The sequence below is a fragment of the Mastigoproctus giganteus genome, chromosome 13, assembly GCF_048544385.1.
Source record: "Mastigoproctus giganteus isolate SK-2022 chromosome 13, ASM4854438v1, whole genome shotgun sequence".
NCBI classification, from domain to species: domain Eukaryota; kingdom Metazoa; phylum Arthropoda; class Arachnida; order Uropygi; family Thelyphonidae; genus Mastigoproctus; species Mastigoproctus giganteus.
The window spans coordinates 53,935,349-53,962,284 of NC_143587.1; the positions used below are offsets into that span (position 1 = coordinate 53,935,349).

A 26,936-nucleotide genomic window follows, 5' to 3' on the forward strand; every position below is an offset into this window, starting at 1 on the left:
AAATAGAAAAAAGGACACTACCATCCCATAATATTAAACTCAACTTGAGTAAGGATGAAGCTTTACTCAAGTTGAGTTATTATACCTACAATTGAACCAAGAATGACGCTTGGAAATGCTGAAAGCGGAGAGTCTTCAGTACTGAAATGTCGACACTCACTTTTGCATCTTAAATAACCATATTTATTTTTCATTTCAGAGAAACAGATGGAAATACCCATCACGACCCTCATGCCAGGTCTTTAGCTTTGAAATTTTAACAAATTACTTGAAATCAACGATAATGAATAAGGTTAAGACATAATTTAAGTAGTAACTATACACTACCATCAAAAAGTATCCGGCTACTCCTGTTTCAATAGTTCATTGGACCTTCCCGGATAAAGGAGCAATTCAAACCAGTACATAAGGATGGTGTATAAGCCACAAAAGTTAGTTGGTCTCGTCACGGCAGTAGAGCCAAGTTTACTGATTTCAAGAGAGGTATTACTGTTGGATGTTACATTTCTGACTTGTCGATTCATGCACTTGCTGACAGTGTCGGTGTCAGGAAGTCGACCGTCGGTGACGTTATCACGAAGTTGAAGCGTTTCGGTACAACCACCGTACAGCAACGTACAGGAAGAGCAGAAGTCCAATTACGGGTGACCAAAGACTACTTCGAAAGGGTAGTAGAATAGTATCCTACTACCCTACTGTCCAGGCTGTCCTGGTATTGCACAGCATTCATGGTTTGTCGATAATGGGCCCAAGCCAAACCATGAAAGGAGCCCCATACCATGACACTGCATCCACCAAACTTCATTGTTGAGAGGATACAATCAGGAAGGAACTGTTCTCCGGGCATTTGCCACACCCAGGAACGGCCATCAGACTGGTAGAGTGTGAACCTCGACTCGTCTGTCCATAGGACTGTTTTCCACTGCTCTACAATCTCGGATTCGAGCTCCTTACACCATGATAATCGGCGTCTAGCATTTGTTTAGGTGATAAATTCTGTTGAACTGTTTAGGTAATTCTGTTGAACGTGTCATCTTGCATGACCACTTTTGCAATTGTCTGTTTGAAACTCAGTGTACATATTTATAGCAGGTTCTGTGGCGTGTTGCACGCATTGGACCTATTTTCTCATCCATGGAGGGGTGTCCGGATATTAATGGTAGGGCAGTGTATATATAAAACGGTGAAATCAAAATCACAGAGTAAAGGCAATGTAAATTTATTATTCTGAATGTGTTTAAGAGATTCTACGAGTTGAAAAAGGGGTGAACTATGGTCCAATGTTTGGCTTCTTCGCCATAACAACATTCCGACCCACATGGGCCTACCCCAAAGCAATTTTTGATAAAATACACTACGTAATCATACAGTTCATTAGCAAAACGTATCTCCGAATGACTTCTAACTGTTTATATCAATCAAAGTCATCCGCAGAGGACGAAGATTTGTCATTTTTGATATTCAGAAGAATATGACAGAGATTCAGAAGTTAATTTCAAAAGAGGAGTTCCGAAAATGTTTTGGGTAATGTAGTAACATTGGAAAAGTATATAACCTTCCCAGATGATTACTTTGAATTGAATGACACTCTTTTAGACGCATAAGTTCGGGTGTGTTTATTTAAACAAAAAATAATAAATGAGTCTCATTATTTTACAATGGCAAGTTCTCCATTCATCAGTAGATGTCATATCATTTTCTAGTTACTCAAGGGGCCTGCAATGCTCCATACAGTTTATATCTTTTCCTCGATCAGTTAGTTTAAGAGGACATAATACAGTAGTCTTATTAAGTCGCCTAATGCTTTCACAAGATTATCTTCATTTCGTTACGGTAAGAAACTACGGATTATATTGTTTTACACTGTTCCAACATTTCATGGTCGATAACTGTATATTCGAATAAACAACTCTTGTTGCTTCTAGTTTCATTTTATGACTCGTATTAGTTACTTGAGCAACTAAGCGTAAAACATGTCCGTTGCTCCGTTGATGATTCTTCACATTTTTCCGCGGTATCACGGCATTACTGCTGCAAAAGCGGCAGCAAGGTCGGAAAATCTTATATGAGTAACCCCAGGTGTTAGAATACTAACCGTGGGAGGATTCCGTTGACCTCAATAGAGAACGCATTCAGCATTATCCGGTGTATTTTTGTTTTTTATGAATTCAAGTGGTGATCTGAGAATAAGATTCGTCTTTTGTCTCTCTCTCTTTCTACCACTCATCGTTTTCTACCTCTTAGTGGAAATTAACGGGATAACAAACGATCATCTGAAAATATCGACTCCATCGTGGCCAATACATTTTTCCACACTCATGAATCCAGACCAGGTAAACAAGCTGGTGACGTCATGAAGCTAGGAAAAATGACGCACTAAATCAGCTAGAACATCATTCGCTTGTCTCATTTGGTGTACATAGATACCTTGCAATTCTCATTACAGAACTAAAGGGACTGTAAGTTTTTTGTTTTTTTTTCAAGGGAAGTAAACAAGTTGTTAAAGTTGATCAATTGAAATGAACGCGATCCCAAATACCCATTTGGTTTCTAAAATACTCTTTGATGATATTTACCAGAAAGTTCAAGGATTTTGTTATTTTCTTAATGACTTTAATATCTTTAGATCAAAGTTCTATTTCTTGTTTTTAAATTCATTCAGCAAGAGTTTTCGATTAACACTAGCACGCTATTTTTACAACCGTCTGTTTGATGTTTATTCCAGATTAACAAAGACTGTATTTTGTACAAATAGCTAAATGTTCATATGCAGTGGAAACGCAAAGTGATAGTTTAGGATGATTAAACCAGAAAATATATCTTTTGTTTACTTTTCATATACTAGTTGTGTGAGATATAAGTAGAGCCTTGTTAAGGTGAGGTGTGGTGCAATCCTGTATTTATGTAGTCTGTAGCCCAGGCGCACATATTTTTAGAAGCCTTAAAATAAGGTCACAGGGACCCTGGGACAACTGAAAAAAGTTGCGATTTGGGGCTAAATTGAAAAGTGTCTGCAATTCTGCCCAAAACACGATGGGAGGGAGTATATGATGAGAGTTTTGTCAATTAATTCGGCCCTGGAGAAATTGCGCAAGGCGCATGGGATAGACATTTTCTCAGCGTGGCATGTGCTTGTTAACAGGAGAGACTGCTTCTACAGGGGTACATTGCACTTAAATAGAAATGGTGCAACAATATTTGCTGTTGCTATCGAGGCAGGGTTACCTGGGTTCAGAAAACTGCTAGGTTTGGTGGGATACACAGACTAATAGATTAACAATAGCCGCAGGTTGAGGTGGAAGTGATTCATGCACTGCTTCTATTGGAATGAGCAGCAGCTCGGAAACCAAGTTGCTGGGGATTTCAGAAACTACTAGAAGTCATCATGGAACAAGTAAATACATGGACTGTTTTAGGGTAACTAAGAGTAAGAACAGGTCCACGTATTATACTCGCCTGTACACCAATCTAAGAGCATATTAAATAAATTTGATGAATTTGAAGTGCTGGTCAAGACATCAAATGCAGACATTATTGGGATATCAGAGACGTGGTGTCACTCAGATATAACGGATGCAGAATTTGAATAGTGGAGTACAATGTGTACAGAAAGGATAGCGAGGATAGGAGAAGGGGAGAGGTTATACTTTTATTTAAGAAGTACGTAATATAAGTTAGTGCATCCAGTTGATATGAGTAGTCAGTGCAATGTGGAGTCTGCGCGGGTAGTAGCACAGTGGTATCGTCACCGTCCTCGCCACACCTGGTGGAAAAGGCTCGGGTTCGATTCCCATCGACGACGCGAAGAACTTTAGTGGGCTTTTTTCACTCTGTGGCTGAGTTAGTCGGTCTCAGGCGTAGATAGCAAGGTTCTCACCCCGCCCCCCCCCAGAAACTGCGTTTTTTTCATCAAGGAAACAGGAAAATCGACCAGCGACACGCAATTTACAGACAAAATAAATATATGGGTTGATGTAATCATTTATGGGGGACACTAATATCATAATTTGGTTTTAGTGCAATGTTGAGTCAGTTTGGTGTGACATCAGCACTGGGAAAACAAAAATGAGAGCAGGAGGGTGTTCTAGGCCTAATGATTCTCTGATAAGTACAACGAACAACTGTTCGGAGAAATAGAGTGGGCCAGTAAATCAGAATATCTTATAATGGGAGATTATAACTTCCAGATATTGATTGGAACTTGTGGATTGACCACTCGCACATTAGCAAGACTTTTGTGGATTTATTGGATGACTGTTCGCTACAGCAACATGTTAGAAAGGTAACAACAGGGAGTAATACTCTTGATCTGATTATCAACGTTAATTATTCATGCATTAAGAATTTACAAAGAAATGAATCACTAGGTGGTAGTGATCACATCGTATTGATGAAGGATTTACTTAAAGATCTAAAGACTATGAAGGGTAAATGTAAGAGGTTTTGTTTTCGTAAAGGTGACTACAGTGGTCTCGGACAGTTTTAATTCTATATAGTGGGACCAACTAATGATGTTACCATCAACAAATTATAAATTGGAAGCACTCAAGGAATTAATCATAGAAACTACACTGAAAGGACAGAATTCATGACATATCTGGTTCCAGGGCAATGTGATGCTGTCACCCCTTCTCGCTAGTGGACGAACCAACCGCTTGGCAGGTATATGGGTACACTGCAGCACTGCATTCACATAGACAGCAATTCAATGTCAGTATGGATAAACGTCGTGAGTTAACCGACTTTGAAAGAGGGATGATAAATTATTATTATTATTTTAGGGTTTCCCGTAATTAAATACATTAACCCGTATTCGTGTCTGTAAATTGCGTGTGTTCTATGGTAGATTTGCCTGTTTTGCTGGACGAAAAAACCCCAGTTACTGGGGAGAAAAACCTTGCTATCTACGCCTGAGACCGACTAACTCAGCCACGGAGTGAAAAAAGCCCATTAAAGTTCCTCGCGTCATCGACGGGATTCGAACCCAGGCCTTTTCCACCCGGTGTGGGGAGGACGGTGACGATACCACTGTGCTACCCGTGCAGACTGAAAGAGGGATGATAGCGGGTGCTCGACGCATGGGTCACTCTATCGCGCAGGTGGTACAGAAATTGCAATCGACAGTATCAAGAGTGTATCCGGAATACGCCGTTTCCTGAATAACGTCTCATCGTGGACAACGCTGTGGGAGCAGAAAGGTGGTGGTTGAACTCGTCCGTCGACGTCAGTCTCGCATTGTTACAGCCAACCGGAGAGCGACAATAGCACAAATCACCTCCGACTTCAACGAGAGCGGTGCCAGAAACGTCTCCACCAAGGCGAGGGTGCGTATCTGGCGTAAACCGCACGAAGCTATGCGCCGTCGTGTCAACAAGGAACTGTTCAGGCAGGTGAACGGTCGGTAATGGTCTGGGGCGTGTTCAACTGGCACACATTGGGACTTCTGGTACGTGTAGACTCATCTCCGAATGGTCCAGGTTACGTGTCCCTCCTTGCAGACCATCTGTATCCCTTCATGGTCATCGTGCACCCACACGGTAATAGACTCTTCCAGCAGGACAAAGCGCCTCCCCACAGAGCCGTGGCAACTAGAACATGGTTCGAAGAGCATTCCGCAGATTTTACCACCATTGAATGATCTTTCCGTTCACCGGACATGAACCCTGTGGAGCATCTTTGGGATGCTGTGGAAAGGTCCATTCGAGCTTTGGATCCTCCACCCAGGAATGCGACGGAATTATGGACAGCAGTGCAGCAAGCATGGATGGAAATACCTGTGGAACGCTTTCGATAACTAGTAGACTCAGTGCCTCGCCGTGTGACTGCCTTTATCCGGGAGAAAGGTGGGCCTACCCGTAGGCCCACCTTTTCCCATGATATCTGTCCATAGTTATTCCATGATATCTGTCCGTTCAGTGTACTAGGCTTTTCATACTAACTATGAAATAAATAGTTCTTCAAGGTATAGTCGTAAGTGGATGTCATATGAAATGAGACTTGAAATTGTTTTATGGTTGGGTTTTAGAAGCATCAGCGACTGAGGCTATGTTACTCCCTGTAACCGTCTGTAAATTGCGTGTGTTCTGTGGTTGATTTGCTGTTTACCGGACGAAAAACTCGAGTTTCCGAGAGAAAAAACCATGCTACGCTCGCCTGAGACCGACTAACTCATCCACCTTGTGAAAAAGGCCCATAGAACTCGAACTCAGGTCTTTTCCCTTCGCCTCCCAGGGTGGGGAGGCAGCGATTCTACTAAATGTGCTACCCATGAAGGCAATGAGACTCGAAACAGAGAAATGCATCGGTTGCATGCAAATTATCAGGCGACACAGAAACCTGTTGTAGATATAAACTAGTCTGTAACCAAGTCACAAAGGAAGTAAGGCAAGCGAAGGCAAATTAAGAGAAATATCTGACAAAGGATGTAAAGAAAAACAGCAAAGACTGCTTTACTTATGTAAACACTAGAATGAAGGGAATGAATCAGATTCGTCCCATTGATATCGATGGTTCGACTGTTGATAATGCTGTTCAGGCTGCTAACAAACTTCAATAAGCAGTTTGAATATAAATTCTTTAGGGAAGTGAAGGCCAGAAGTTTATCAAACTCTAACAAGGAGCTAACTGATTTTGTAATAACTAAGAGGAAAGTGGAAAATAAATTGTTGAAGTTAAACATAAGAAAGGTACCTTGGGTAAATGGGATCTATCGAATTAAGTTAATCGAGGCAGGGAAGGAAGTAAGTAAACTAGTAGCCATAATTAAAAGAACATCCTTGAATTCAGGAGGAGGTTTCCACAGACTGTAAATGTGCGAAAGTATCCTCAGGGGTCTCACCAAGGGACCCAGCCGTCAAGTAGCCAGAGACACAACAACAAAACATAGCATTACTTACACAAACGAGACATAACACTTTTCTGGCTTTTACAGAGATACTGTACCTCTTCACAAAGTACTATGGCGCGGATGTGGGAACCATTGGTGGCGCCTTCCACCAAAAACTCTGCCACTATGTATCTCCAATTCATAAAGGGGAGATCAAAAGCTGACAGGAGTAATTATAGACGTGTTAATTTAACTTCTATTCCGGAGAAAATTATGGGAGTCACTGGTTAAAGCAGTAACTGTTCCAGGGAAAATAATGAAGTCACTGGTTAAAGAAGGAATGTGGGATCATCCAGAAAAGGCTACAATTATACTTCAGACACAGCATGGATCAATTTAGGGGAAATCTTGTTTCATCAGTTTGATTGGATACTACGATGTGTTCACAAAGGAAGTGGATGAAAAAAATAGTTTTGATAACGTATTGGATTTTAGGAAAGCTTTTGATATTGTTGCACATGGAAGACTGCTGTACAAATTGAAGCAGTGTGGCATTAAGGGCAAATTTCTGCTATGGATAAAGGGATGGTTGGGTGGGAGAAGATAGAGTGTGGTAATCAATTGACACTGCTTCTGGGTGGACTAAAGTTATTAGTGGAGTCCCCCCCCCAAATTTCGGTGTTGTGCCCATTGTTGTTTTATGTATTTATCAATGATATTGAAGAAGGCATACCAGGCTTAATGTCCAAGTTTGCAGATGATACTAAAGTTGGCAAGGTGGTTAATGACAGGAATGACAGTATGCTACTGATATACACGGTATCTCAAAAATATTGGTACAAACGTTTAGAGGAGGTAGGTAACATCTAAAGGAATGTGAATCGCGTAGGAACCCATAACCGGAAACGTCACGGGAAAGTAGTAGCAGAGGCACAAGAAGCAGAAATGACACAAGACAGTAATTAGTGGCGAACATTTATTTGACATAATATTAACAATGGAGTACGAGATGGATGCATTTCATGATGTTACAACAGATGCTCGAAGGTTCCACCACGAGACGCGATGCATGCGTGACACCGACGCAGCATGGATTGGAGGACACGGTCGAACACACCTGGAGTTTCTTTGAAGCAGCAGCACAGACGAGTCTCGCCACGAGATCCATTTCCGTCTCCACAGGCGATTCATACACGATAGATTCGAGGGCTCCCCCACAGAAACAAACCAAGGCTCGATAAATCAGTTGAGCGTGGGGGCCAGACAACGGGTCCACCACGGCCAATCCATCGACTCCCAAAACGCCTGTTCAAATGGTCACGAACACACCTTCCATAATGGGCAGGCGCCCCGTCATGTCGAAACCAAGTGTTGCGCCTCACATTTGCTGGAACATCGTAAAGTAACCCTCGACACGAAATTATAAGGTCTTCGAAATTAAGCATGAAAATGATCTAATTGAGCAGATATTAGAAAAGATATTTGTTCAGTGAAACACCCAACCTACTATCTGCGTGGCAAGTTCGGTTTCTTAGTAATAAGAAAAAAACTACTTGTCTCACTAGCACATAACTTGTAAATTGTGAATAAATTTAACTAAATTTCTTACATGACGCTAAAACTGACAAAACAGATATTTGTACAGAGTCCGAAGGTGAAAGAAAAAAATAGAAATAAAGTAAAAAATGAACCTGTTTCACCGACGAATATAATGCATTTAAACAATAATCAATTATGCATTTATGCAATAAGCAATCGCTCTGTACGTGACATTTCAACGGCATTGAAGATCCCAAGGTTGACGATTTGCGATGACTGCAAATGTAAGCGGATGGTGCTGAAACGGTCACGAAACAACACTCAAAACTTCGGAAGCTGACGGAACATGACAGGAGAACCCCGCAAAGAATCATCTACTTGGAATACAGGTCGACTCTTACGTAGCACACACACAGGCCCTTAGACGATTGAGACACATATCAGCACCAGTACAATGTAAAGGAAGCTGCATAGCACCCATCCAGTTGCCATTATCAATCCACTAATGCCAGACACTGTCTAGCTTGGTGTAAGGCCCGCCGTTGTTGGACTGTAGACCAATGGAAATTGGAGCTTTTGGAGTGACGAGTCAAAATACATGGTCTAACAGTCTGACGGTCTGGTGTGGCAGATGTCTGGAGGAAGCTACCTGCCGGACTGTATTATCCCGACAGTGCAGTTTGCTCAGGTAGCGTGATAGTCTAGGGCTATTTTTCATGGTGTGGCATGGCAGGACTATTGGTTGTTTTGAACAAAATCATGACCTCAGGTCAGTTTAGGCGTCCTGGATGGCAATCCATTACTTATGTTGTGGAAACACGTAGGGGAAGCGTATCAGCAGGACAACACTCCAAATCATACTTCTCGTGTTGGGATGGAATGGTTAGAGGACATCAGCTGCGAAAAGTTGGACTGGCCAGTCGAAAGCCGTGACTTCAAGCCCGTAGAGAACCTTTGGGATGAACTGAATCGCCAGGTGTATGAGGAGAGACCATTCATAAGCAGAATGCCGACTGATAGACTGTATCGGAGGACAAAACCGTTGGAGAGTGTTCCACAGAAACTAAAGGCTGTCATAAAGGCTAACGGTTTCAGCACACGTTAGTTTGCCTGTAAATAAAGGTTGTTTGTAGATATGCAGGTGTCCGGATATTAATGGTAAGGCAGTGTATAAACTGACAGGGTAACAACACAAACTTTGTTATTTATACAAAAAAAAAAAAAAAGATAAGCTAAGTAGCCTATATAATCTGTTATGCATTATCAATACCTTTCTTGAATATGTAAATATTCATGATGGTGGCCTCGAGTTTTGCACCTATAAAAGTGAATTATAAATCATTCGAAAAGTCGCAACCGGTAATCAAGTTTATGATATTAACCAGAACTTAATGAGTTAATTTTTAAAGTGAAAGTAGCTCCCTTGTGGGTAGCGCAGTTGTTAGAATCACCGTCCTCCTCACACCGGGTGGAAAAGACCTGAGTTCGAGTTTCGTCGTTGACGTGAGGATTTTTATGGGCCCTTTTCAAAACATAGCTGAGTTAGTCAGTCTCAGGCGAGGGTAGTATGGCTTTTCCTCCCTGAAACTCGGGTTTTTCATCCAGCAACACATAAAATTGACCACATAACACAACAATTTACTGACAGTATATACGGAGCAATATAGTTTTAGTAGCTGATACTCCTAGAACCCAACAGCAACAGCGAAATTAGTAATTTATCCTTTCGGAAATGACTGACTGACATTGTAAATCAAAAAATATGTGTAATCACAGCGGTAACAGTTCAACCTGCAATGTAAATGATTAACGTGTGTTTTTAGACGTATTCCTTGATTCTTTAGAGAGAAAACTTAAAGTGATATAATGAGGGATAAAATTATAAAACCAAGTCACAGAGAAGGGAATTTACTGATTAAATGAACTAACCACTTAATGTTAAAATGGAACCTTATTTTTGACCTTTGCTTCCAACCTCCATGGCATTGTGCGGTCCACTTGGATCACAAATATCACAGGCAAGTCGATCACCGAACCGCGCATGCCACCAGGTAAAGTAAAATGAATATTTTGCATGTGTGTTGCAGAAGCACACTAAATGGGTAATCATAGTTATACATTTAAAAATATAAGACACAGCCAATAGAGCTGTTAATTTGGATAAGAAAAAAAGAAAAACTCCAAATATGGAAAAGGCATCTTATTGGCGGTATAAAATTATACAATAGCAAACAGTTTGAGAACAAGAAAGAGGAAATGGAAATGAGACGAGAAATAGCTGTCTTAACAGAAGAGACCAACTGCATCACTGTCACAAATACAGCGTGTTTCCAAACTCATCTACTTCACAGCAGCTGACGGCTGACCTCTTTTAGAGAATGTACGCCGAACCACGAATAATGTATTTTGTCTAAGTGAACAGTCATGCAGTGTGTGGAAGAAAGTCTTCTATCCAAACACATAACTGTTAACCGTATGCAATATAAGTAAATACAGTTTGTAAATACCTTTGTTTAAACTGTTTTTAAAGCCAGCACGGTTTAAAGATCAGCATGGTATTAACACCATGCTGATCCCAAAAAACTGACATCATCATCTTGCCAGCACTTCGTTACACCCTGCCTTTTTTTTTAGGGGGGAGTGATTTTGATGCTTACATTGTTTTGACATTTGTTTAGTTTCGAGATCATAGCGAAGGATCCAAGTTTCATCCACGGTGACTAGCCGTGAAAGAACTCTTCCTTTTCCTGGCATATCAACAACATTTCATGTGCACATTGTGCCCTTTCCTTTTCTTGGTAAGGGATCAGAAGTCTGGAAACCCATCTAGCAGACACTTTACTCATATGTAACTGTTGATGGATGATGTTCTCCACAGACACTCCCACTGCACTAATTTGGAGTTCTGCGACTAGCTGCCTGACGCTAATACGGCGATCTTCCAGGATTAATGCCTCAATTTTTGTAGCACTCTTTTCTGTTATACAGCAGTTGCTGGGCGTCCTGGAATTTCTGCATCATGCACTGAGCTTCTAGTCTGTGCGGTAGCACAGTGGTATCGTCACCGTCCTCCCCACAGCGGGTGGAAAAGACCCGGGTTCGAATCCAGTCGATAACGGATGGAACTTTAGTGGGCTTTTTTTTTTCACTCCGTGGCTGAGTTAGTCGGTCTCAGGCATAGATAGCATGGCTTTTTCTCCACAGAAATTGGGTTTTTTTTCGTCCAGCAAACAGATAAATCGACCAGAGAACACACGCAATTTACAGGAAAATAAATATATGGGTGGGTAGATGTAATCATTTATGGGGGACCCTAATATCATAATTTTTTTTTTTTTTTTTTTGCACTGAGTTTATTTCACATTTGAATTGTTTATACCAATGCGCAACAACGCCGTAACTTCGGCAGTCTTTTTCATAAACAGCGACCATTTCTTCGTAAATTATTTTGGGTGTTTTCCCATTGCAGAAAGAGGAACCGAATCACTGACCTGTATTCACTTCATTCAGCGCTGCAAAGAAAAAAAAATGAATTGTCAAATTAAAACCAAAATTTGTCTTTTCTAGAGAAATTTCTAGATACTAAACAAAAAAAAGTCATCTTTCTATCACAACTACTTCTGAGTGAATACAAATATTTTTTGAACCACCCTCGTAATTGTCCACACATTAAATTCTCCTAGCAGAATGGCTATCAATAGGGGGTGATTTCCAACCTAGAGAAATAAAGTAGTTTAATAATAATACTATTATTATAGGATGCCAGAGAGACGACATTTCAAACTCATTACTGCGTTAGATGTTAGACAGTAGACGAAGGCAAACAGTTTGAAGATAAAAAAGAGGAGACAGACATGAGATGACAAATGGCTGTCTGGAGCAGAAGAGACCAAACTCGACACTCTCACAAACCCAGCATGTTTAAAAATTCATTGGCTCCTTATCAACTGACAGTTGGCCTCTATTAGAGAACGTATGCCTAACTATGACTAAATTATTTTGCCAAAGTTAGGAGCCAAGCAATCTGTGAAAGCAAAAGTTCTATAAAATACACAACGCCGTCAAGTGTACTTTAACCCCCAGAATTGAGTCGCGTTTGTCTTACACGGTGCAATTCTATAGCCTCCACGTACAGTCCCTGGAACCAAAATAACACCACAATATCACATTAAGGAAGTAACCACGATGCAATCGAACAGGCTCATCGTGGGGACTGTCATCAGTGCAAGCTAAATAAGAGATCACAACAGACTCACATGCCATTAATGAGTGTTCAAGAGCTCTGAAGCCCACTTATTAAGCAGACAGATTCCTGACTCATATAAGGTTCTGAAAGAATGGCTTTACAGAGCGTCTTGTACATGCTGAATTGAATTCGTTTCTGGAACCCCCCAATGGCCGCTCCGTTTAGAGTTGACGATGGTCCTGTGGTTAGCATAAGCGATCACAAGTAAGGGGGTTGACGATTCGAGACTGTAAGCTGTCACATAGCTGCACTGCCCATTGCAATGGCAAAATTTTGGCAGTTCTTAATTCAATATGTATATGTAAACTCTCGTGGCCTCGGCAGTCTTGAGAATATTCGGAAATTTATTTATTTATTCGAGAAGTATATTCACTCTAAAGATATTCCTACTCTTTTAACGAGACGTTATTGTCTATTAGATGGAAATGACGACCTTTTGCAAGGTCTTCGAAACCTCATAGAAGTCTCAGTTCCTATCTCTCAAAGATGTTCAGCTTCGTACATGCATTGCACGTTACGACTGCCTTCCTTCTCCTTCTGATGTTTGTGGGTTGGCCTTGGTCTCTCTCTCTCTCTCTCTCTCTCTCTCTCTCTCTCTGTGCATGCGCGTGTGTGTCTCCAGGTGTGGTGCATCAATAATGGAACAATTTAATCTGGACTCATCTGTGAATTAAATCGGACCTTTTCTGTCCTTGGGTCTAATTGGCATGTTCACTATTGAACTTTAATTCTGCGATGATGAGGAGGAGGAGAGTGAGAGTTTATGGGTTATCTTGCATACAAACTTCCTTCCATATCAGCATGTTCCGTCCTTAGACAAATGCGAACACAGAAGACAGTTACCCTGCTGTCATCATCTTCCGGTATATCCTGGCAGTTAGGGCCAGTCATGTGATAACGTTGTGACCCATGGTCAACCTTGTACAGTTTTTTGGGGTACTTCTCCTTTCTCCGCAATCGTCATATCACATTTGAGTGGACCTAACTCCGCTGACCATGTGGTCATCGGGAGTATAAACAGAAAAATTATTATTTTCAAGCCTCGCTTGCGTAAATGGTCCATTACAAACTTACCGATCGATCTCTACAGCAGTGAAATGGGATCACCGTGCAACTGTACCATGAAAAGTTACTCAGATGTGCTTGGCATCCATGCACAATTGATATACGAGCACAGTTACATTTACACCAATTCAGTTAAATTGACAAAAATTAAGTGTGCGAACTCAATCAAACCTTAACTTTTGTCTATCAGTGTAGTTATAAGAAATATGAGTAATAGAACTATGAAGCAGGGTATTACAAATTATATATCTGAGGTAATATTGCAGTAGCTTAAACAACAGCCGCGTCTACACATTAATGATAATCGTGTGAGTAATTTCTAAATGCAGAGAGAGAGAACTGTTGTCAGGTAGTTATTATAATGAGAAATAAAAGTTATAAGAAAAATGAACACCGTAATATTGTTCTACGCAGAAGAAAACAAGCAGTGACATCAGCTTTAACAATTTCGAATTTTAGTACATTTGTCTCTTTAAAGATTTGCACATTTGCCTCTTTAAAAATAATGTTGACATCTATCCAGTTATATTAAAGGAGGCAGCAAAGGAAGTAAGCAAACCCTTAGCCATAATTATGAGAGCTTCCTTGGACTCAGGGGAGGTACCCATAGACTGGAAATGTGCAAATGTGACCCCAATTCATAAAGGAGGATCAAAGGCTGACACAAGTAATTATAGACCTGTGAGCTTAACTTCTGTTCCAGGAAAATTAATGGAGGCACTGGTTAAAGAAGCACTGCAGGATCATTTAGACAAGACTTCAGTTATAGCTCAGACACAGCATGGTTTTGTTAAGGGGAAGTCTTGCCTGCCCAGCTTGATTGGATACTATGATGCAGTCACAAAAGAACTGGATGCAGGGAATAACTTTGATATTATATACTTGGATCTTAGAAAGGCTTTTGATACTGTTGCACATGGAAGACTGCTACACAAATTGGAGCAGTGTGACATTGGAGGCAAATTGCTGCTATGGATAAAGGGGTGGTTGAGGGGGAGAAGACAGAGAGTGGTAATCAATGGACACTGCTCATTGTGGACTAATGTTATTAGTGGAGTCCCTCAGGGCTCAGTGTTGGGTCCATTATTGTTTTCTGTATTTATAAATGATATTGATGATGGTATATCAAGCTTAATGTCCAAGTTTGCAGATGATACAAAGGTTGGCAGGGTTGTCAAGGACACTACTGACACTATGTTGCTGCAACAGGATCTGGAAAGGTTGAGCAGATGGGCTGAGAGGTGGCAAATGAAGTTTAACATTGACAAATGTAAAGTACTACACATGGGAAACAGCAACCCCAGAGCAACGTATCAACTCTGTGGTACTACACTGACAGTGGTAGAGAATGAAAGGGACTTGGGGGTGGTTGTGCAGGCAGATATGAAGTTCTCTGAGCAGTGCAGACGGGCTGCAAGAGTAGCTCATGGAGTATTGTCAATGATATACAGGAATTTTTCCAGCAGGGATAAGGAGGTGATTATTCCATTGTATAAGGCAATGGTCAGGCCACACCTAGAGTACTGTATACAGGTCTGGAGGCCTCATTTCAAGAAGGATGTAGAGCTGCTGGAACGAGTACAGAGAAGGGCAACAAGATTAGTGAATGGAACAAAGGGGTGCTCTTACGAAGAAAGGCTTAAGTTTTGCAAATTACAGTGTCTGGAGACTAGGCATCGGCGAGGTGATCTGATAGAGGTGTATAAAGACTTGAATGGTTTAAGCATGCTCAATGCTGATTGGATTCTTCCTCTAGCTCAGAAAAATCACCTGAGAGGGCATAAATTCAAATTGAGGAAAGACAGATGTAGGATAGACGTGCGGAAATTTGCCTTTAGCCAGCGGGTGGTTGGTTGGTGGAACAGACTTCCATCCCTTGTGGTGGAGGTTGATAGCCTAAATAAGTTTAAGGCTCAGCTGGACAGGTATTTTGAACGAACAGAGGGGTGAAGTGGAAGTGGGTTTTTTTTTTTTTTTTTTTTTTGGCTGATGCTGCATAAGCTTGCTTTCTTGCATCAAATGCCTCTACTAATGCTAATCTTTTCGTGTTTTAAAGGGAACTGGACAACTTGAAAACTTATGTGGATAAGTCAGTATTAGCCCTAACAACCCTCTTTGTGATGCTCTCTATACTGATGTGAATAAGGTCGCGTAGTGTGTAAAAATTCCTGTTAAATGTTCAATTCCTGTTCAATCTATCCAAGAATTTTTCTTTTGCGGGGGTTGCTGAAATCAGATCTGCTTTAACCTAGAGAAATTCAGTCTGCTTTTTTTCGTTTTGAAAGAGTATCATGAGGAGGGACGATGTCCCCATTAGTCTTCTCCCCTTCGATAAGGGGAGATGGATTTTCTACTGCTTGCTGAGTCATCGGGAGAGTGAGGACTGGAGAGTCACAACATCCAGTTGTGGTAAGTCACAAAGATTCATCAGCAGATTGTCGAATCAGGTTCAAGAAACCCAGACCGTTCGTAGACGTCCATGTCAGGATCGTAGACCATTAAAAACTCCAAAGCAAGATCGTAGTCGCTTTCTTCTTGCCAACTGCAACCAACGCTTGAACGCTGACCAACTACTCGTACATTTTGCAGCATCGACAGTAACGCGATTGGAACAGAAATCATACGAAATCATACGAAATCGCCTGCACAGACATGGACTTTATGCTAGTGTATATGTGGTATGTGTTCCATTGAGTTCCCTTAATCGTGGGGTTAGAGAAATGCGAGCACTAGAACATCGTAATTGAACTCGCGAGGAATGGGTGTCGTCTGCTGTTCACAGATGAGTCGAAGTACAGGCTTCAGTCAGATTCTGTTGTTCCTAGTGTGACGTGAAAGAGGAACCCAAAACCAGATATACGTACAGAAACACAGTCAATTCGGTGGACATGGTTTGCAGTCTGAGACACATTGCATTAATCTCTGTGCTCTTACAGCGTGCTCTTAAGCTGGCCCAGACTACAAATCACGTCCACCGAATTGACTGTATTTCTGTATGTATACCCGGTTTTGCGTTCCTCTTGTTGACTGCCCTCAAGTATAGAGACGAGATCGTAAAACCTATGGTCCTTCTATGGTGGCGCTCGAGACGAAGAGTTCATTCTGATGGTTGGTTGGTTGGTTATTGTTGGGTTTTAGGGGCATTGACAACTAAGGCCATGTTGCTTCCTGTATATTGTCTGTAAATTGCGTGTGTTCTGTGGTCGATTTTCTGTTTTGCTGGACGAAAAACCCGAGTTTCCGGGAGAAAAACCACGCTACCCTCACCTGCGACCGACTAACTCAGCCACTTTGTGAAAAGGACCCATAAAAATTCTTCCCATCATCAACGGTATTCGACCTCAGTTCTTTTCCATCCGGTGTGGGGAGGACGGCGGTCCTACCAACTGTGCTTTCCACGAGGGCCATTCTGATGGACGGAAACGCTCAATCCTACGGGACTCAGCTGATCAACAGTATGTTGGAAGATGATGAAATTGGCCGTATGAATTGGTCTGCCTTCTCCCCGACCTGAATCCTATCGAGCTGGTCTAGAATGCTCTAGGAAGACGTATTGCACAGTACAAATCAACTGGAAACAGAACTTACACAAGAGAGGCGACTATTTCTGCAACAAATCATTGATATCTTATTTTTTTCGATACATTGCACAGGTGCGAAACATGTCTAACGATTTATGGGAGTAGTACCCCAGAGTGGATAGTAAGGTTTTTCTTCTCCAGGAAACTTTCGTTTTTTGTCCAGAAAAACAGGCAAATTGACCAGAGAACACACACAATTTATGGACATATTACACATGTGCGGATGAGTTGGCTCCTGGATGGCCCTAATTTGACAAATATGATGGTATCCCAAAGTAACGACGTTTTCCGTGAACATGCCGTCGACAACAGCGAAAAAATCTGTTCTTACAAAACTACAGTACTTTCCTTCTGGTGTGTTATGTCCCAATAAAGCTGTAATTACTGTTTACTCTGGAGTCTCTTTGAACGTTTTCAGCCTACAGTGATGAGAACTTAGCATCATATATATCTTGAGGTACGAATGCCACATTTACATAAACATCGATTGCACGCGCTGTGATTTCTGAAACTGTTTTGACCAGTGTATAATATTTATTTAGTTGTGTTTTTAAGGTATAATTTAAACATCTCAAAGAATGCTCTCAAATGCTTTATTCTTATTTATTCTTTAAGGTCATTCAGACTTTGCTGTGTTAGCGAGGACGTCTAGGAGGTTGATAACCCATACTTCAAATACCATAATCCCAGTTGTATTTTCCAGTAGGTTCAATGATTTCTAATCCTGCTGCTGACGTTGCTGTAAGACGTAATCCTAAGAAGATTATCTGTCATTTCAGTAACTATTTCTGTCTCTGTCTCTCTCTCTCTCTCTCCGATCCTATATGTAATGAAGTATTGGTGATATCGTTGTACGTGATAGTTCCAAAAATGCTGCTCCAAAAGCAGACACGATATGCAAAACATAAATTATAGCAGAATGTATAAATACTTTTAATGATTACTAAGGCAAGACGCGAATTTATACCACATAGACAGATTGCTCACTAAAGTAATTCGTGTGTCCGAGGATTTATAGAAAAATGTTGTGAGAAACTTATAAGAGAGCTCAAGGACATCTAAACAGATAAAACTTGTTATGAATTATGGAACCCAAAGATATTGATCCTGCCAGTCACCGAAGACAACATTTAAAGCATTTTGGATCAACAAATACTTGTGAAACCCATGAGGTCTATGAAGGAATTAATTATTTTTCTTTTCTACCCGATTATTCGACATTCTTAATTTCAAAAAACGGTTGAGAATGTCGAGTCGAAAGGATCAGTTAATGAAAGTTAAATAAATTTCTCGATGGTAATTAGTTTAACAGGTATATTAGAAATGGAATTCTCAATAATTAACATTTTTTATTCAAAAAATGGAAAATCATTTATGGATTTTCCTTAATGTCTATTTTAAGATTTTTATTATGAATTTAAATTAAAACATGCATTTGAACTTACAAGTTTCCCATCTTTGAAAATGATTGTTCCCCTTGAACACAAAATATTCTTTGCTGTAGTCTTACTGGCCTTTCCATTTTATCCTTTGGCTTTATTAGTTAAACATTTTAATTTAAGTGTGCTTCAGTTAAATCATTTTAACTGAAGTTATATTAATATTAATATTAAAATTTGCTTAATTACCATTTTAATCTAAGTGTGTCTTCAACAGTTGTTAACTTTAAATTCTGTTTGTAGGTGCTTTGTTTGTCTTTGTAACCCTTTCTCAACTATCATATCTTTGAACAGAGTAAGGGTTGTTGTAATAGGGTTTTAGGAGCATCAGCAACTAAGGCCGTAAATTGCGTGTGTTCTGTTTGCCCGAGTTTCCGGGAGAAAAAACCATGCTGTCCTCCTGAGACCAGCTAACGCAGCCACGTTGTGAAAAAAAAAAGGCACAAAAAAAAACCTTCACGTCATCGACGGGATTCGAACTGAAGTCTTTTTTTTACCCGGTGTGGGGAGGTACCACCTATGCTACCCACTAGGGTAAGGGGAGTTAGCGAAAGTGTAATCTATCAAGATTCATTCTCCACTTAGTCATGCTGGGATTTGACTTTTATTATATACAGTACATGAGTTTTATTTACTATGTAATGGAAGTACAGATGTCTGATATATGGTTTAGATACGGAAGGGATGCTTGTTAATTATTAATTAATAATAAATAAATGAATTAATAATTAATATTAAATTTGTTTAATTGCCATTTTAATCTATATCTAAGTGTGTTTTCTACAATTGCTAACTTTAAACTCTGTTTGTAGGTTCTTTGTTTGTCTTTGTAAATATTTCCCAACTGCTGTATCTTCGAACAGAGTAAGGGTTGTTATAAAAATGTTTCCCAACTGCTCATGTTAGCCGTTCAAACGATGAATCATTGTATAGTATGATTGCTTTGTTAATCTTAAGCTATTTAGATAACTTTGACATATGATAATGTCTGTCAATCGGACGTTGTAAAAGTCTACAGCTAGTTCTAAAGTATGGCTCGTTGAATCGGAAAAAAGAAGAGACCTCAGAAGTGGAAGGTATAGTTCCAGTTATGCTAAAGAAGTTGAACAAAATGAGAAGTGAGTGTATAGACCATGCGATAGTGTTATAAATTTGTCGCAGGACGATCTTAATTAAGCATATGAACTGCAACCACCCATTTTTAACTCAGTGCGCAATATGAGCAAAGAATTTCTGAGTTCGACATCGTTAATATAACAATGATTATATTAAGTTTGGTTTTTCATTTAACTAGAGTTAAAGGGCATCCTCAGCGCAGCATGTGGTTTGCGGAGTGCTGAAAACAGAAACACGAAACTTTCCCCTCCTGTATCGTCATTTGGAGAAATCGTTTGAAAAAGAAAATGTTTCCAAACCTAATCGGTTGTCTTTAGTAGGATTGTCTTTATCCCAACCGGGGTCTCCTGGACACACGGAATAAGGGGTGGCATTCGAACTGGGAGCCTTATGTTTTTCTAATTAATTTTTGTAACATCGTTTGTAAAGAGCTCTCTACTTGTTAACGTGTATAATTTTTTTTTTAAATTTCCCATAAAGTATTATTATTTTTATTTGTAATAATAATAGACATTAAAACTTGCTACTATTGTTGATACATCGGCTTCCATCTAATTGTAAACTCCTCTGATATAGGTGAGAGAAGGAGTTTTACGATTATCAATTTTGATAAAAATATAATAATTAACTGTATTTAGTGATCACGTGGGCTCGAAGGAGAGTTCGCTCAAATGCTTGTACTTCTGCACTCTTGTGTCGACCACCCGGCTACTTGAAGACTTTCGAATGTATATATATATATACATTCAAAAGTCTTCTTCTTTTCCAAGTTGTGAGCGATTTTATTCAGGCCTGCACCCGGGGGGAGGGATAGGTCAAGATAGGCATAATCTTTTTACAAACATCATTTCTAATTATAATCTTTGTAAACATTACAATGAAATGCATATTTTTCGTCTAAGTGACCCCTCGACAGATTCCAATCTTTCCAATTATTTACTTGATGAATTGTAGGTGACAAGGTCTACTCGCTTTGAATTTGAATTTGTGATTAAATATTTGGAAAAAAAAAAAGAAATAAGATTGACGCTTCTCTTCCAACATTACATAGCTTATTAACCGAAACTAGACTAAAACTGAATTCAACGTCTTTCCACACTGGGTGGAAAATTCTTGGCTTCGAATATCGTCAATGAGCGCGAGGAATTTTTATCACCTTTTTACAAGGTAGATGAGGCGCGCCTCCCGTAGCCAGGTTGGCAGGAGCAGTAGTGCGTAGCACATGCTTCTTGATTAGACCACCAACTAGAGAGGATGCGGAAAGGTCAGGGAATGACCACCGCATATCCCCGGAGCAATATGGCCTTAGTTGCTAATGCTGCTAAGAACCAAACAACGTAGATGAGTTAGTCGGATTCAGGCGGTTGCATAGTTTCTTTCTCTCAGAAACTTGCGTTTTTTTTTTTTTTTGTTTCTAGAAAAACAGACAAATCGACTACAGGATACACTCAATTTACAGACATAATATAGTGTCACCTCATAGCTTTAGTTGCTTTCGCGTTTAAGACACATAGAATCATTCACCTCAGCCATATTTGCTGCTAAAAATGAATATAGAAACAAATTCCACCATGAGCCTAGCTTATGTTTAAAATTAACAAAAATCACTCCGAAATAGCAAAATTTGTTTTCAGTGAAGCGAATTCATCCCTAGCATTAATTAAAAATAGTGCTGTGTCTTGAATTTTAGATTTAAAAGGTTTCATTTTAATGTGGGTTTGTCCATCAGTGATTTATATGGAGGCCCAATAATTATGTTCGTAATGTCCAATAAATTTGATGCTGCTGTATCAGAATTTTATGTTATAAAGAACTAAGGTTATAATGAATAAACAGGTAAAAATGATGCTTTTTATTCATATTCCTTTCTAACGTTTATGATTTGTTACTGAGGCGTTACAGTAACTTTCTATTTTTTTTTTAAAATAGTACTCTAGCCAAAAAGGTTGAGAATGGCCTGTGTGATATGTATGAAAAATTAAATAAATAATAATTGCTGCATGTCTACTGGTCTGATTTTAATGTAATTTCAGATGGCTTCAAAAATATTTCTATAAGAGCCAAATATAAAATTTCATGAAATCCATCACACTGAGAGTCAAGTTATTACATGCGGACAGACAGACAGATAGACATGGTTAACATAGATAGGCGCTGTGCTCATATATACTAACGTGGCTAATAATGCCCTAGGTTGACGGAATCTATCGAATATTAAAAGAAGCAGCAAAAGAGGTATGCAAGCCATTAGTCATAATTATGAGAATATACTTGGATTCAGGAAGGTCCCTAGAGATTGGAGATGTACAAATGTTTCACCTGTTCACAAAGGGGACAGGCACTTTAAAGTGCGAAGTGATTAATTACAAGTCTGCTCTTGGGATATGGAGTTAATGGGTAAAGCAGGAATGAGGATCATCTAGACAGGAATGGAGTTGTACAGCAATCACACCACGTATTTGTTAAGGGGAGATCCTGTCTGACCAATATAATTAGCTAATATGACGCCCTAACGAAGAAACCAGATGCAAAAAATAATTTTTGAACATCATATACTCAGAGTTCAGTAAAGCTTTTAGCACTGTTCTAGATGAAAGACTGCTGTACAGATTGGAGGTTTGTGGCATTATGGGCAAGCTGCTGCTATGGATAAACGGAATGTTGAGTGATAGAAGACAGAGAATGATTATTATTGAGCACTTTCTTCTTGGACCACTTTTATTTGTGGTCCAAGAAGGTCCTCAGGGTTCAGTGGCGGGCACCATATTGCTTTTAATATTTATTAAAGATACTGATGAAGGCATGTGAAGCTTATGTCTAAGTTTGCATATGATACAAAGGTTGGCAGGTCGGTTAATGGCAGGAATCAAAACCTACTACTACAACAAGGCCTAGAAAAATTAAGCAGATGGGCTAAGAAAAACGCAATAACGTTTACCAATAATGGTACACGTTTCGAAACTATGTGTTCGAACGCCCTCGAAAAACGACACCTCATTTACGAAGTTTGCTGTGAACTTACACTGAACAGTAACGTGTGGGCATTAGAGAAAAACATCATAAAGACGATGTTCCCCGTACCCGACAGTTATGGGCGTTCACACTACCGTTCATCCGTGCCAGAAATCGTAAAGCGAAGTTAAGGATTATTGGGATCATATGGAGCTAACTGATGTCGGGCATGATTGGTGTAGTCGTGGCACAGTTGGTAAAATCACCATCCTCCCCACACCGGGTGGGAAAGACGTGAGTTTGAATCCCGTCAATAACGCGACGAATTTTTATGGGCCTCATTTAACAACGTGGATGAGTTAGTCGGTCTCAGGTGAGGGTAGCATATTTTTCTCCTGAAACTCAGATGTTTCGTCCATCAAACTGCAAATTGGTCAAGAACACAAGCAATTTACAGACATGTTATATACGGTGCAATATGGCCTAAGTTTCTGATGCGCCTAAAACCCTACAACAACCAACTAACATGATTGGTGGCGCGTTTAGTGATTCTAGGCAAACCTCTGCAGGAGTCACAGTTGTCACCGTCCTCCCCACACCGGGTGGAAAAATAAATAAATCTTTATTGTGAAGTACAAAGTTACAACACAATATCCCATCAGATCTCGTCGATGACACGAGGAACTTTAATGGGCTTTTTTCACTACTTGGGTAAGTTAGTCGGTCTCAGGCGTAAATAGCAAGGTTTTTTCCCCAGAAAGTGGAGTTTTTCGTCCAGAAAAAAACAGGCAAATCGACCAGAAAACACATGCAATTTAGAGACACAATACACATGGGTAGTTGAATTAACATTCTGGGTGACCCTAATAAATAGTTTTTAAATAAATAGTTAAACCGCTGCAGGAAGAATCGAAGCATTTTGCGTACTGTTGCCCATAATATATCTAGCTGCAATGTTGCTCTGGCACCAGCGAACGATGTGCATTTTGTGTGATTCCATCGACAAGAAAAACCGATTTCGTTAACAACATATATCGCTAAGCAATGTTTTTCGAGTTTGCTTATCATTTTCTGTAATATATTTTGGGAAAGGGATCGTCTTAAGTTTTGAAACGTAGCCTGAAGGGCAGGCAATATATGCACTAAAACTGTTGTTTTGTTAAAATCTTTATCATTAAAACACAAAGTTTGATTGTGGTACCTTGTTGACTTTTGGTCTCGTTAACTTTTACAGTATTGCACATAAGACATAAGCCTTAGTAGTCATGTCATGAGATTTGCTTTTTGTGCTGACCCGTATGAGCGTAAAGTGCAGTGTAGTGTAATTGGCTTTTTAACTTCTTTTGTGCCTTTCATTTATATGGACTAGACAGTGTTCTAGACATTGTCTAGTCCATATTTATCTCTGGGATATTCCACTTAAAGGCTGCCAAAATATTGTGCTTTAATTAGAATGTAAAGAAAAACCACCATATATTTAATGAAGGGATATTTCAACTGAAATTTGCACCTGTAATCGCTGGAAGCTAGATGTATGTTTAGTAAGCGCTGGTCTCATTTTTCGATTATTAATTTATTTTTAATTTGGCTTTGAATTTGTTTGATTTTATCTATAATTAGCTGAATCCTTGATTTTAGGCCTTGCTGCTAACGAAGTGTTATAATCGCCTTTTTTTCACTTTGTGTTAGAAAAGATCTGAGCTCGAGTTTCCTCTAAGCCCGAGGAACGAATTGTTATGGGCTTCTTCACTGTGGTCATATTAGTTAAGAATAATTTCGAGGAAAGGGCTGCAATGTTTTTTTCTTCTCTCTCTCCGATAAACTAGAAATTTTCATCCAGCAAACAGGCAAATTGACCATTGAAAACATTAAGCATTAAACATTCAAGCATTAAACATTAATTTCCTTGAAAAGTATTAACAGAATGTTCCCGATTAATACAATAGAAATCCCGAACCAGTTTCAAGTAAACTGTGAACAATTATGCTCCAGTGAGGCCCACAGAATGATTATCTTTCAGCAAACAACTGAATCACATCAGTACAAACTGGAACATTATGTGGATACTCCCCTTTGGAGACACCCAGCACGATGGACGTTTTTCATTAAACTGTCAATATTTATGTAAATTTATTCTGTGTTGTAAATTTTTTATCTCCTCTGGCTTGTATGCTGTACAAGGGGCAATTGTAACTAGCAAGCAAATAAATGAAATTAAAAATGAAGTTAGCTAACTTCTAGTATAATGGTTACAATCACAGTTCTTCCACACTGTGTGGATGAAGCCTAGGTTCGAATTCAGTGAAAGCGATAGGAATTCCTTAAGGATTTTTTTTTACATTTTTGCACAGTTAGTCTGTCTCGGATGTGAATTGTAGTGTTCCTTTCTCGTTTTTTTTTTTTCATTCATAAAACCGACCATACTAAACACGCAGTTTATAGACACAACACACCGCCACCTCATACCCTTAATTTCCTTATCACAAAATCAACCAAGCAAAAATCCTTGATTTTATTAACTTCATTGCACCATCTTCATTAATTTATTATTTTCAAAGATTTATTTTTATTCTCAGCTCTTATATTTTGAAATTAAATAAATTTGGATTTCTAATTATAATGACAGAATGAGTAACAGTATCTTTACCACAGACAGTCAGTTGATGGTAGTGGTTGCACACGGGCTCTGCGCTTACAGCGATCTCGAGTTCTCTAAACACATTTTCAAAACAGTTTCGGAAATAATCATTGAAGAATGTTAAAGAAAGAGAAAACGGCACTTTGTTTCTTTATTAATCTACGAAAGATCTAATATCTTTTTTTACTTAGCAACTTAGGCAGAATCGTGGATAACAGTATTTGACTATAAGTTGAACGTACGGTATAAGCTAGTAGTTGTAGGGATTTAGGAGCATCAGCGACTAAAGCCATATTGCTCCGTATATACTATCTGTAAATTGCGTGTGTTGTGTGGTCGATTTTCGGTTTTCCGCGAGAAAAGCCAGAGTTTCCGGGAGAAAAAACCATTCTACCCTCGCCTGAGATCGACTAACTCAGCCACTTTGTGAAAAAGGCCCATTCCTCACGTCATCGACGTGAGGAATAGCAATTTTTTCCTGACCTAGCAATTTTTAAGCCGATTTTGGACAAAGGTGATAACTAGAGTATGAGACATCGGTAGGTTTATATCTTGTCTGTAAATTGTGTATTCTGTATTGGGTTTGGCTGTTTGTGGCACGAAAAACTAAGCTTTGAGAAGAAGAAAACACCGCGTGTCCTTCTGAGACCTATTAACTCGGCAGTCATATGAAAATGCCTTTTAAATATACCCAATGTCCCAGCGGGAAGACTGCTTTGGTCTGTAGTTGGAAACAAATCCAGCCCTTTCTACCCGCATGATAAGAGTAAGCACCCTTGTCACGTATGCGCAATTTCTAAAGCAATATTTACAAACTGCTTAGGTAAAGTTCACAAATTAAATAAATTTGTCGAAACAAAATGTTTAACATGCAATGTTTGAAAATCGAACAATATTATTTCAACTTATTTTCTTATACTGCTTATTAATCTGTAGTTATTTCAATAAAAGTTTTAATTGGCAATTTAGACAGCCACAATTCACAGATAGACAGGCACAACCAGCAGAGCTAGATTTGGGGATTCGTGGTCTATTAATATATATCATGCTTATTAAGAGATTACAAATGAAGAAAATGCTCTCATATATGTAACGGAAGGAAAAGAGAAAGACCAAGTGTGAATTGTACTTACGTTGATCCCATTAGCAAATAGAAGGTGATGAACCCAAGTAAATGTCCTAAAGCTTCTCTTAACGTCGACAGATGTAAAACGGGAGTTGTCCAACACTGTGAAGTTTGTGGACGTCCTTCTTGTGTGAAAATTCCAAAGAAATCATAACGAAGAGACTTCAAGGACCTCCGTAACATTCCGCGTAAACTTGAGAAGTCATCAAGGGCCTCCCTTCAAACCGATCGCTTAAAAAATGGTGCACCTGTAATCCATCTGACCTTTATAAGCAAATTTTTCACGTAGCGGCACTGGGGCAAACATCAAACTAACTTTGCTGGCACACAGTATTATCAGTTGCGTGCTGTCTAAGTATCTCCATGTTCCTTGCGCACCAGAAAAGTGTGACGCGTTTTCTGCGCTGT

General features: G+C 39.6%; 1 protein-coding gene across 1 annotated transcript in view; it reads right to left on the reverse strand.

Annotated features, from left to right (window-relative positions):
- LOC150076062 (glycine receptor subunit alphaZ1-like) overlaps positions 1 to 26,711 on the reverse strand; it is a 90,404-nt gene extending 63,693 nt beyond the window's left edge. The window contains exon 1 of the mRNA XM_090387246.1: positions 26,536 to 26,711. Within this exon, the coding sequence (XP_090243372.1) occupies positions 26,536 to 26,711 (176 nt within the window). The remainder of the gene's footprint in view (positions 1 to 26,535) is intronic.
- Positions 26,712 to 26,936: the final 225 nt, after the last annotated feature.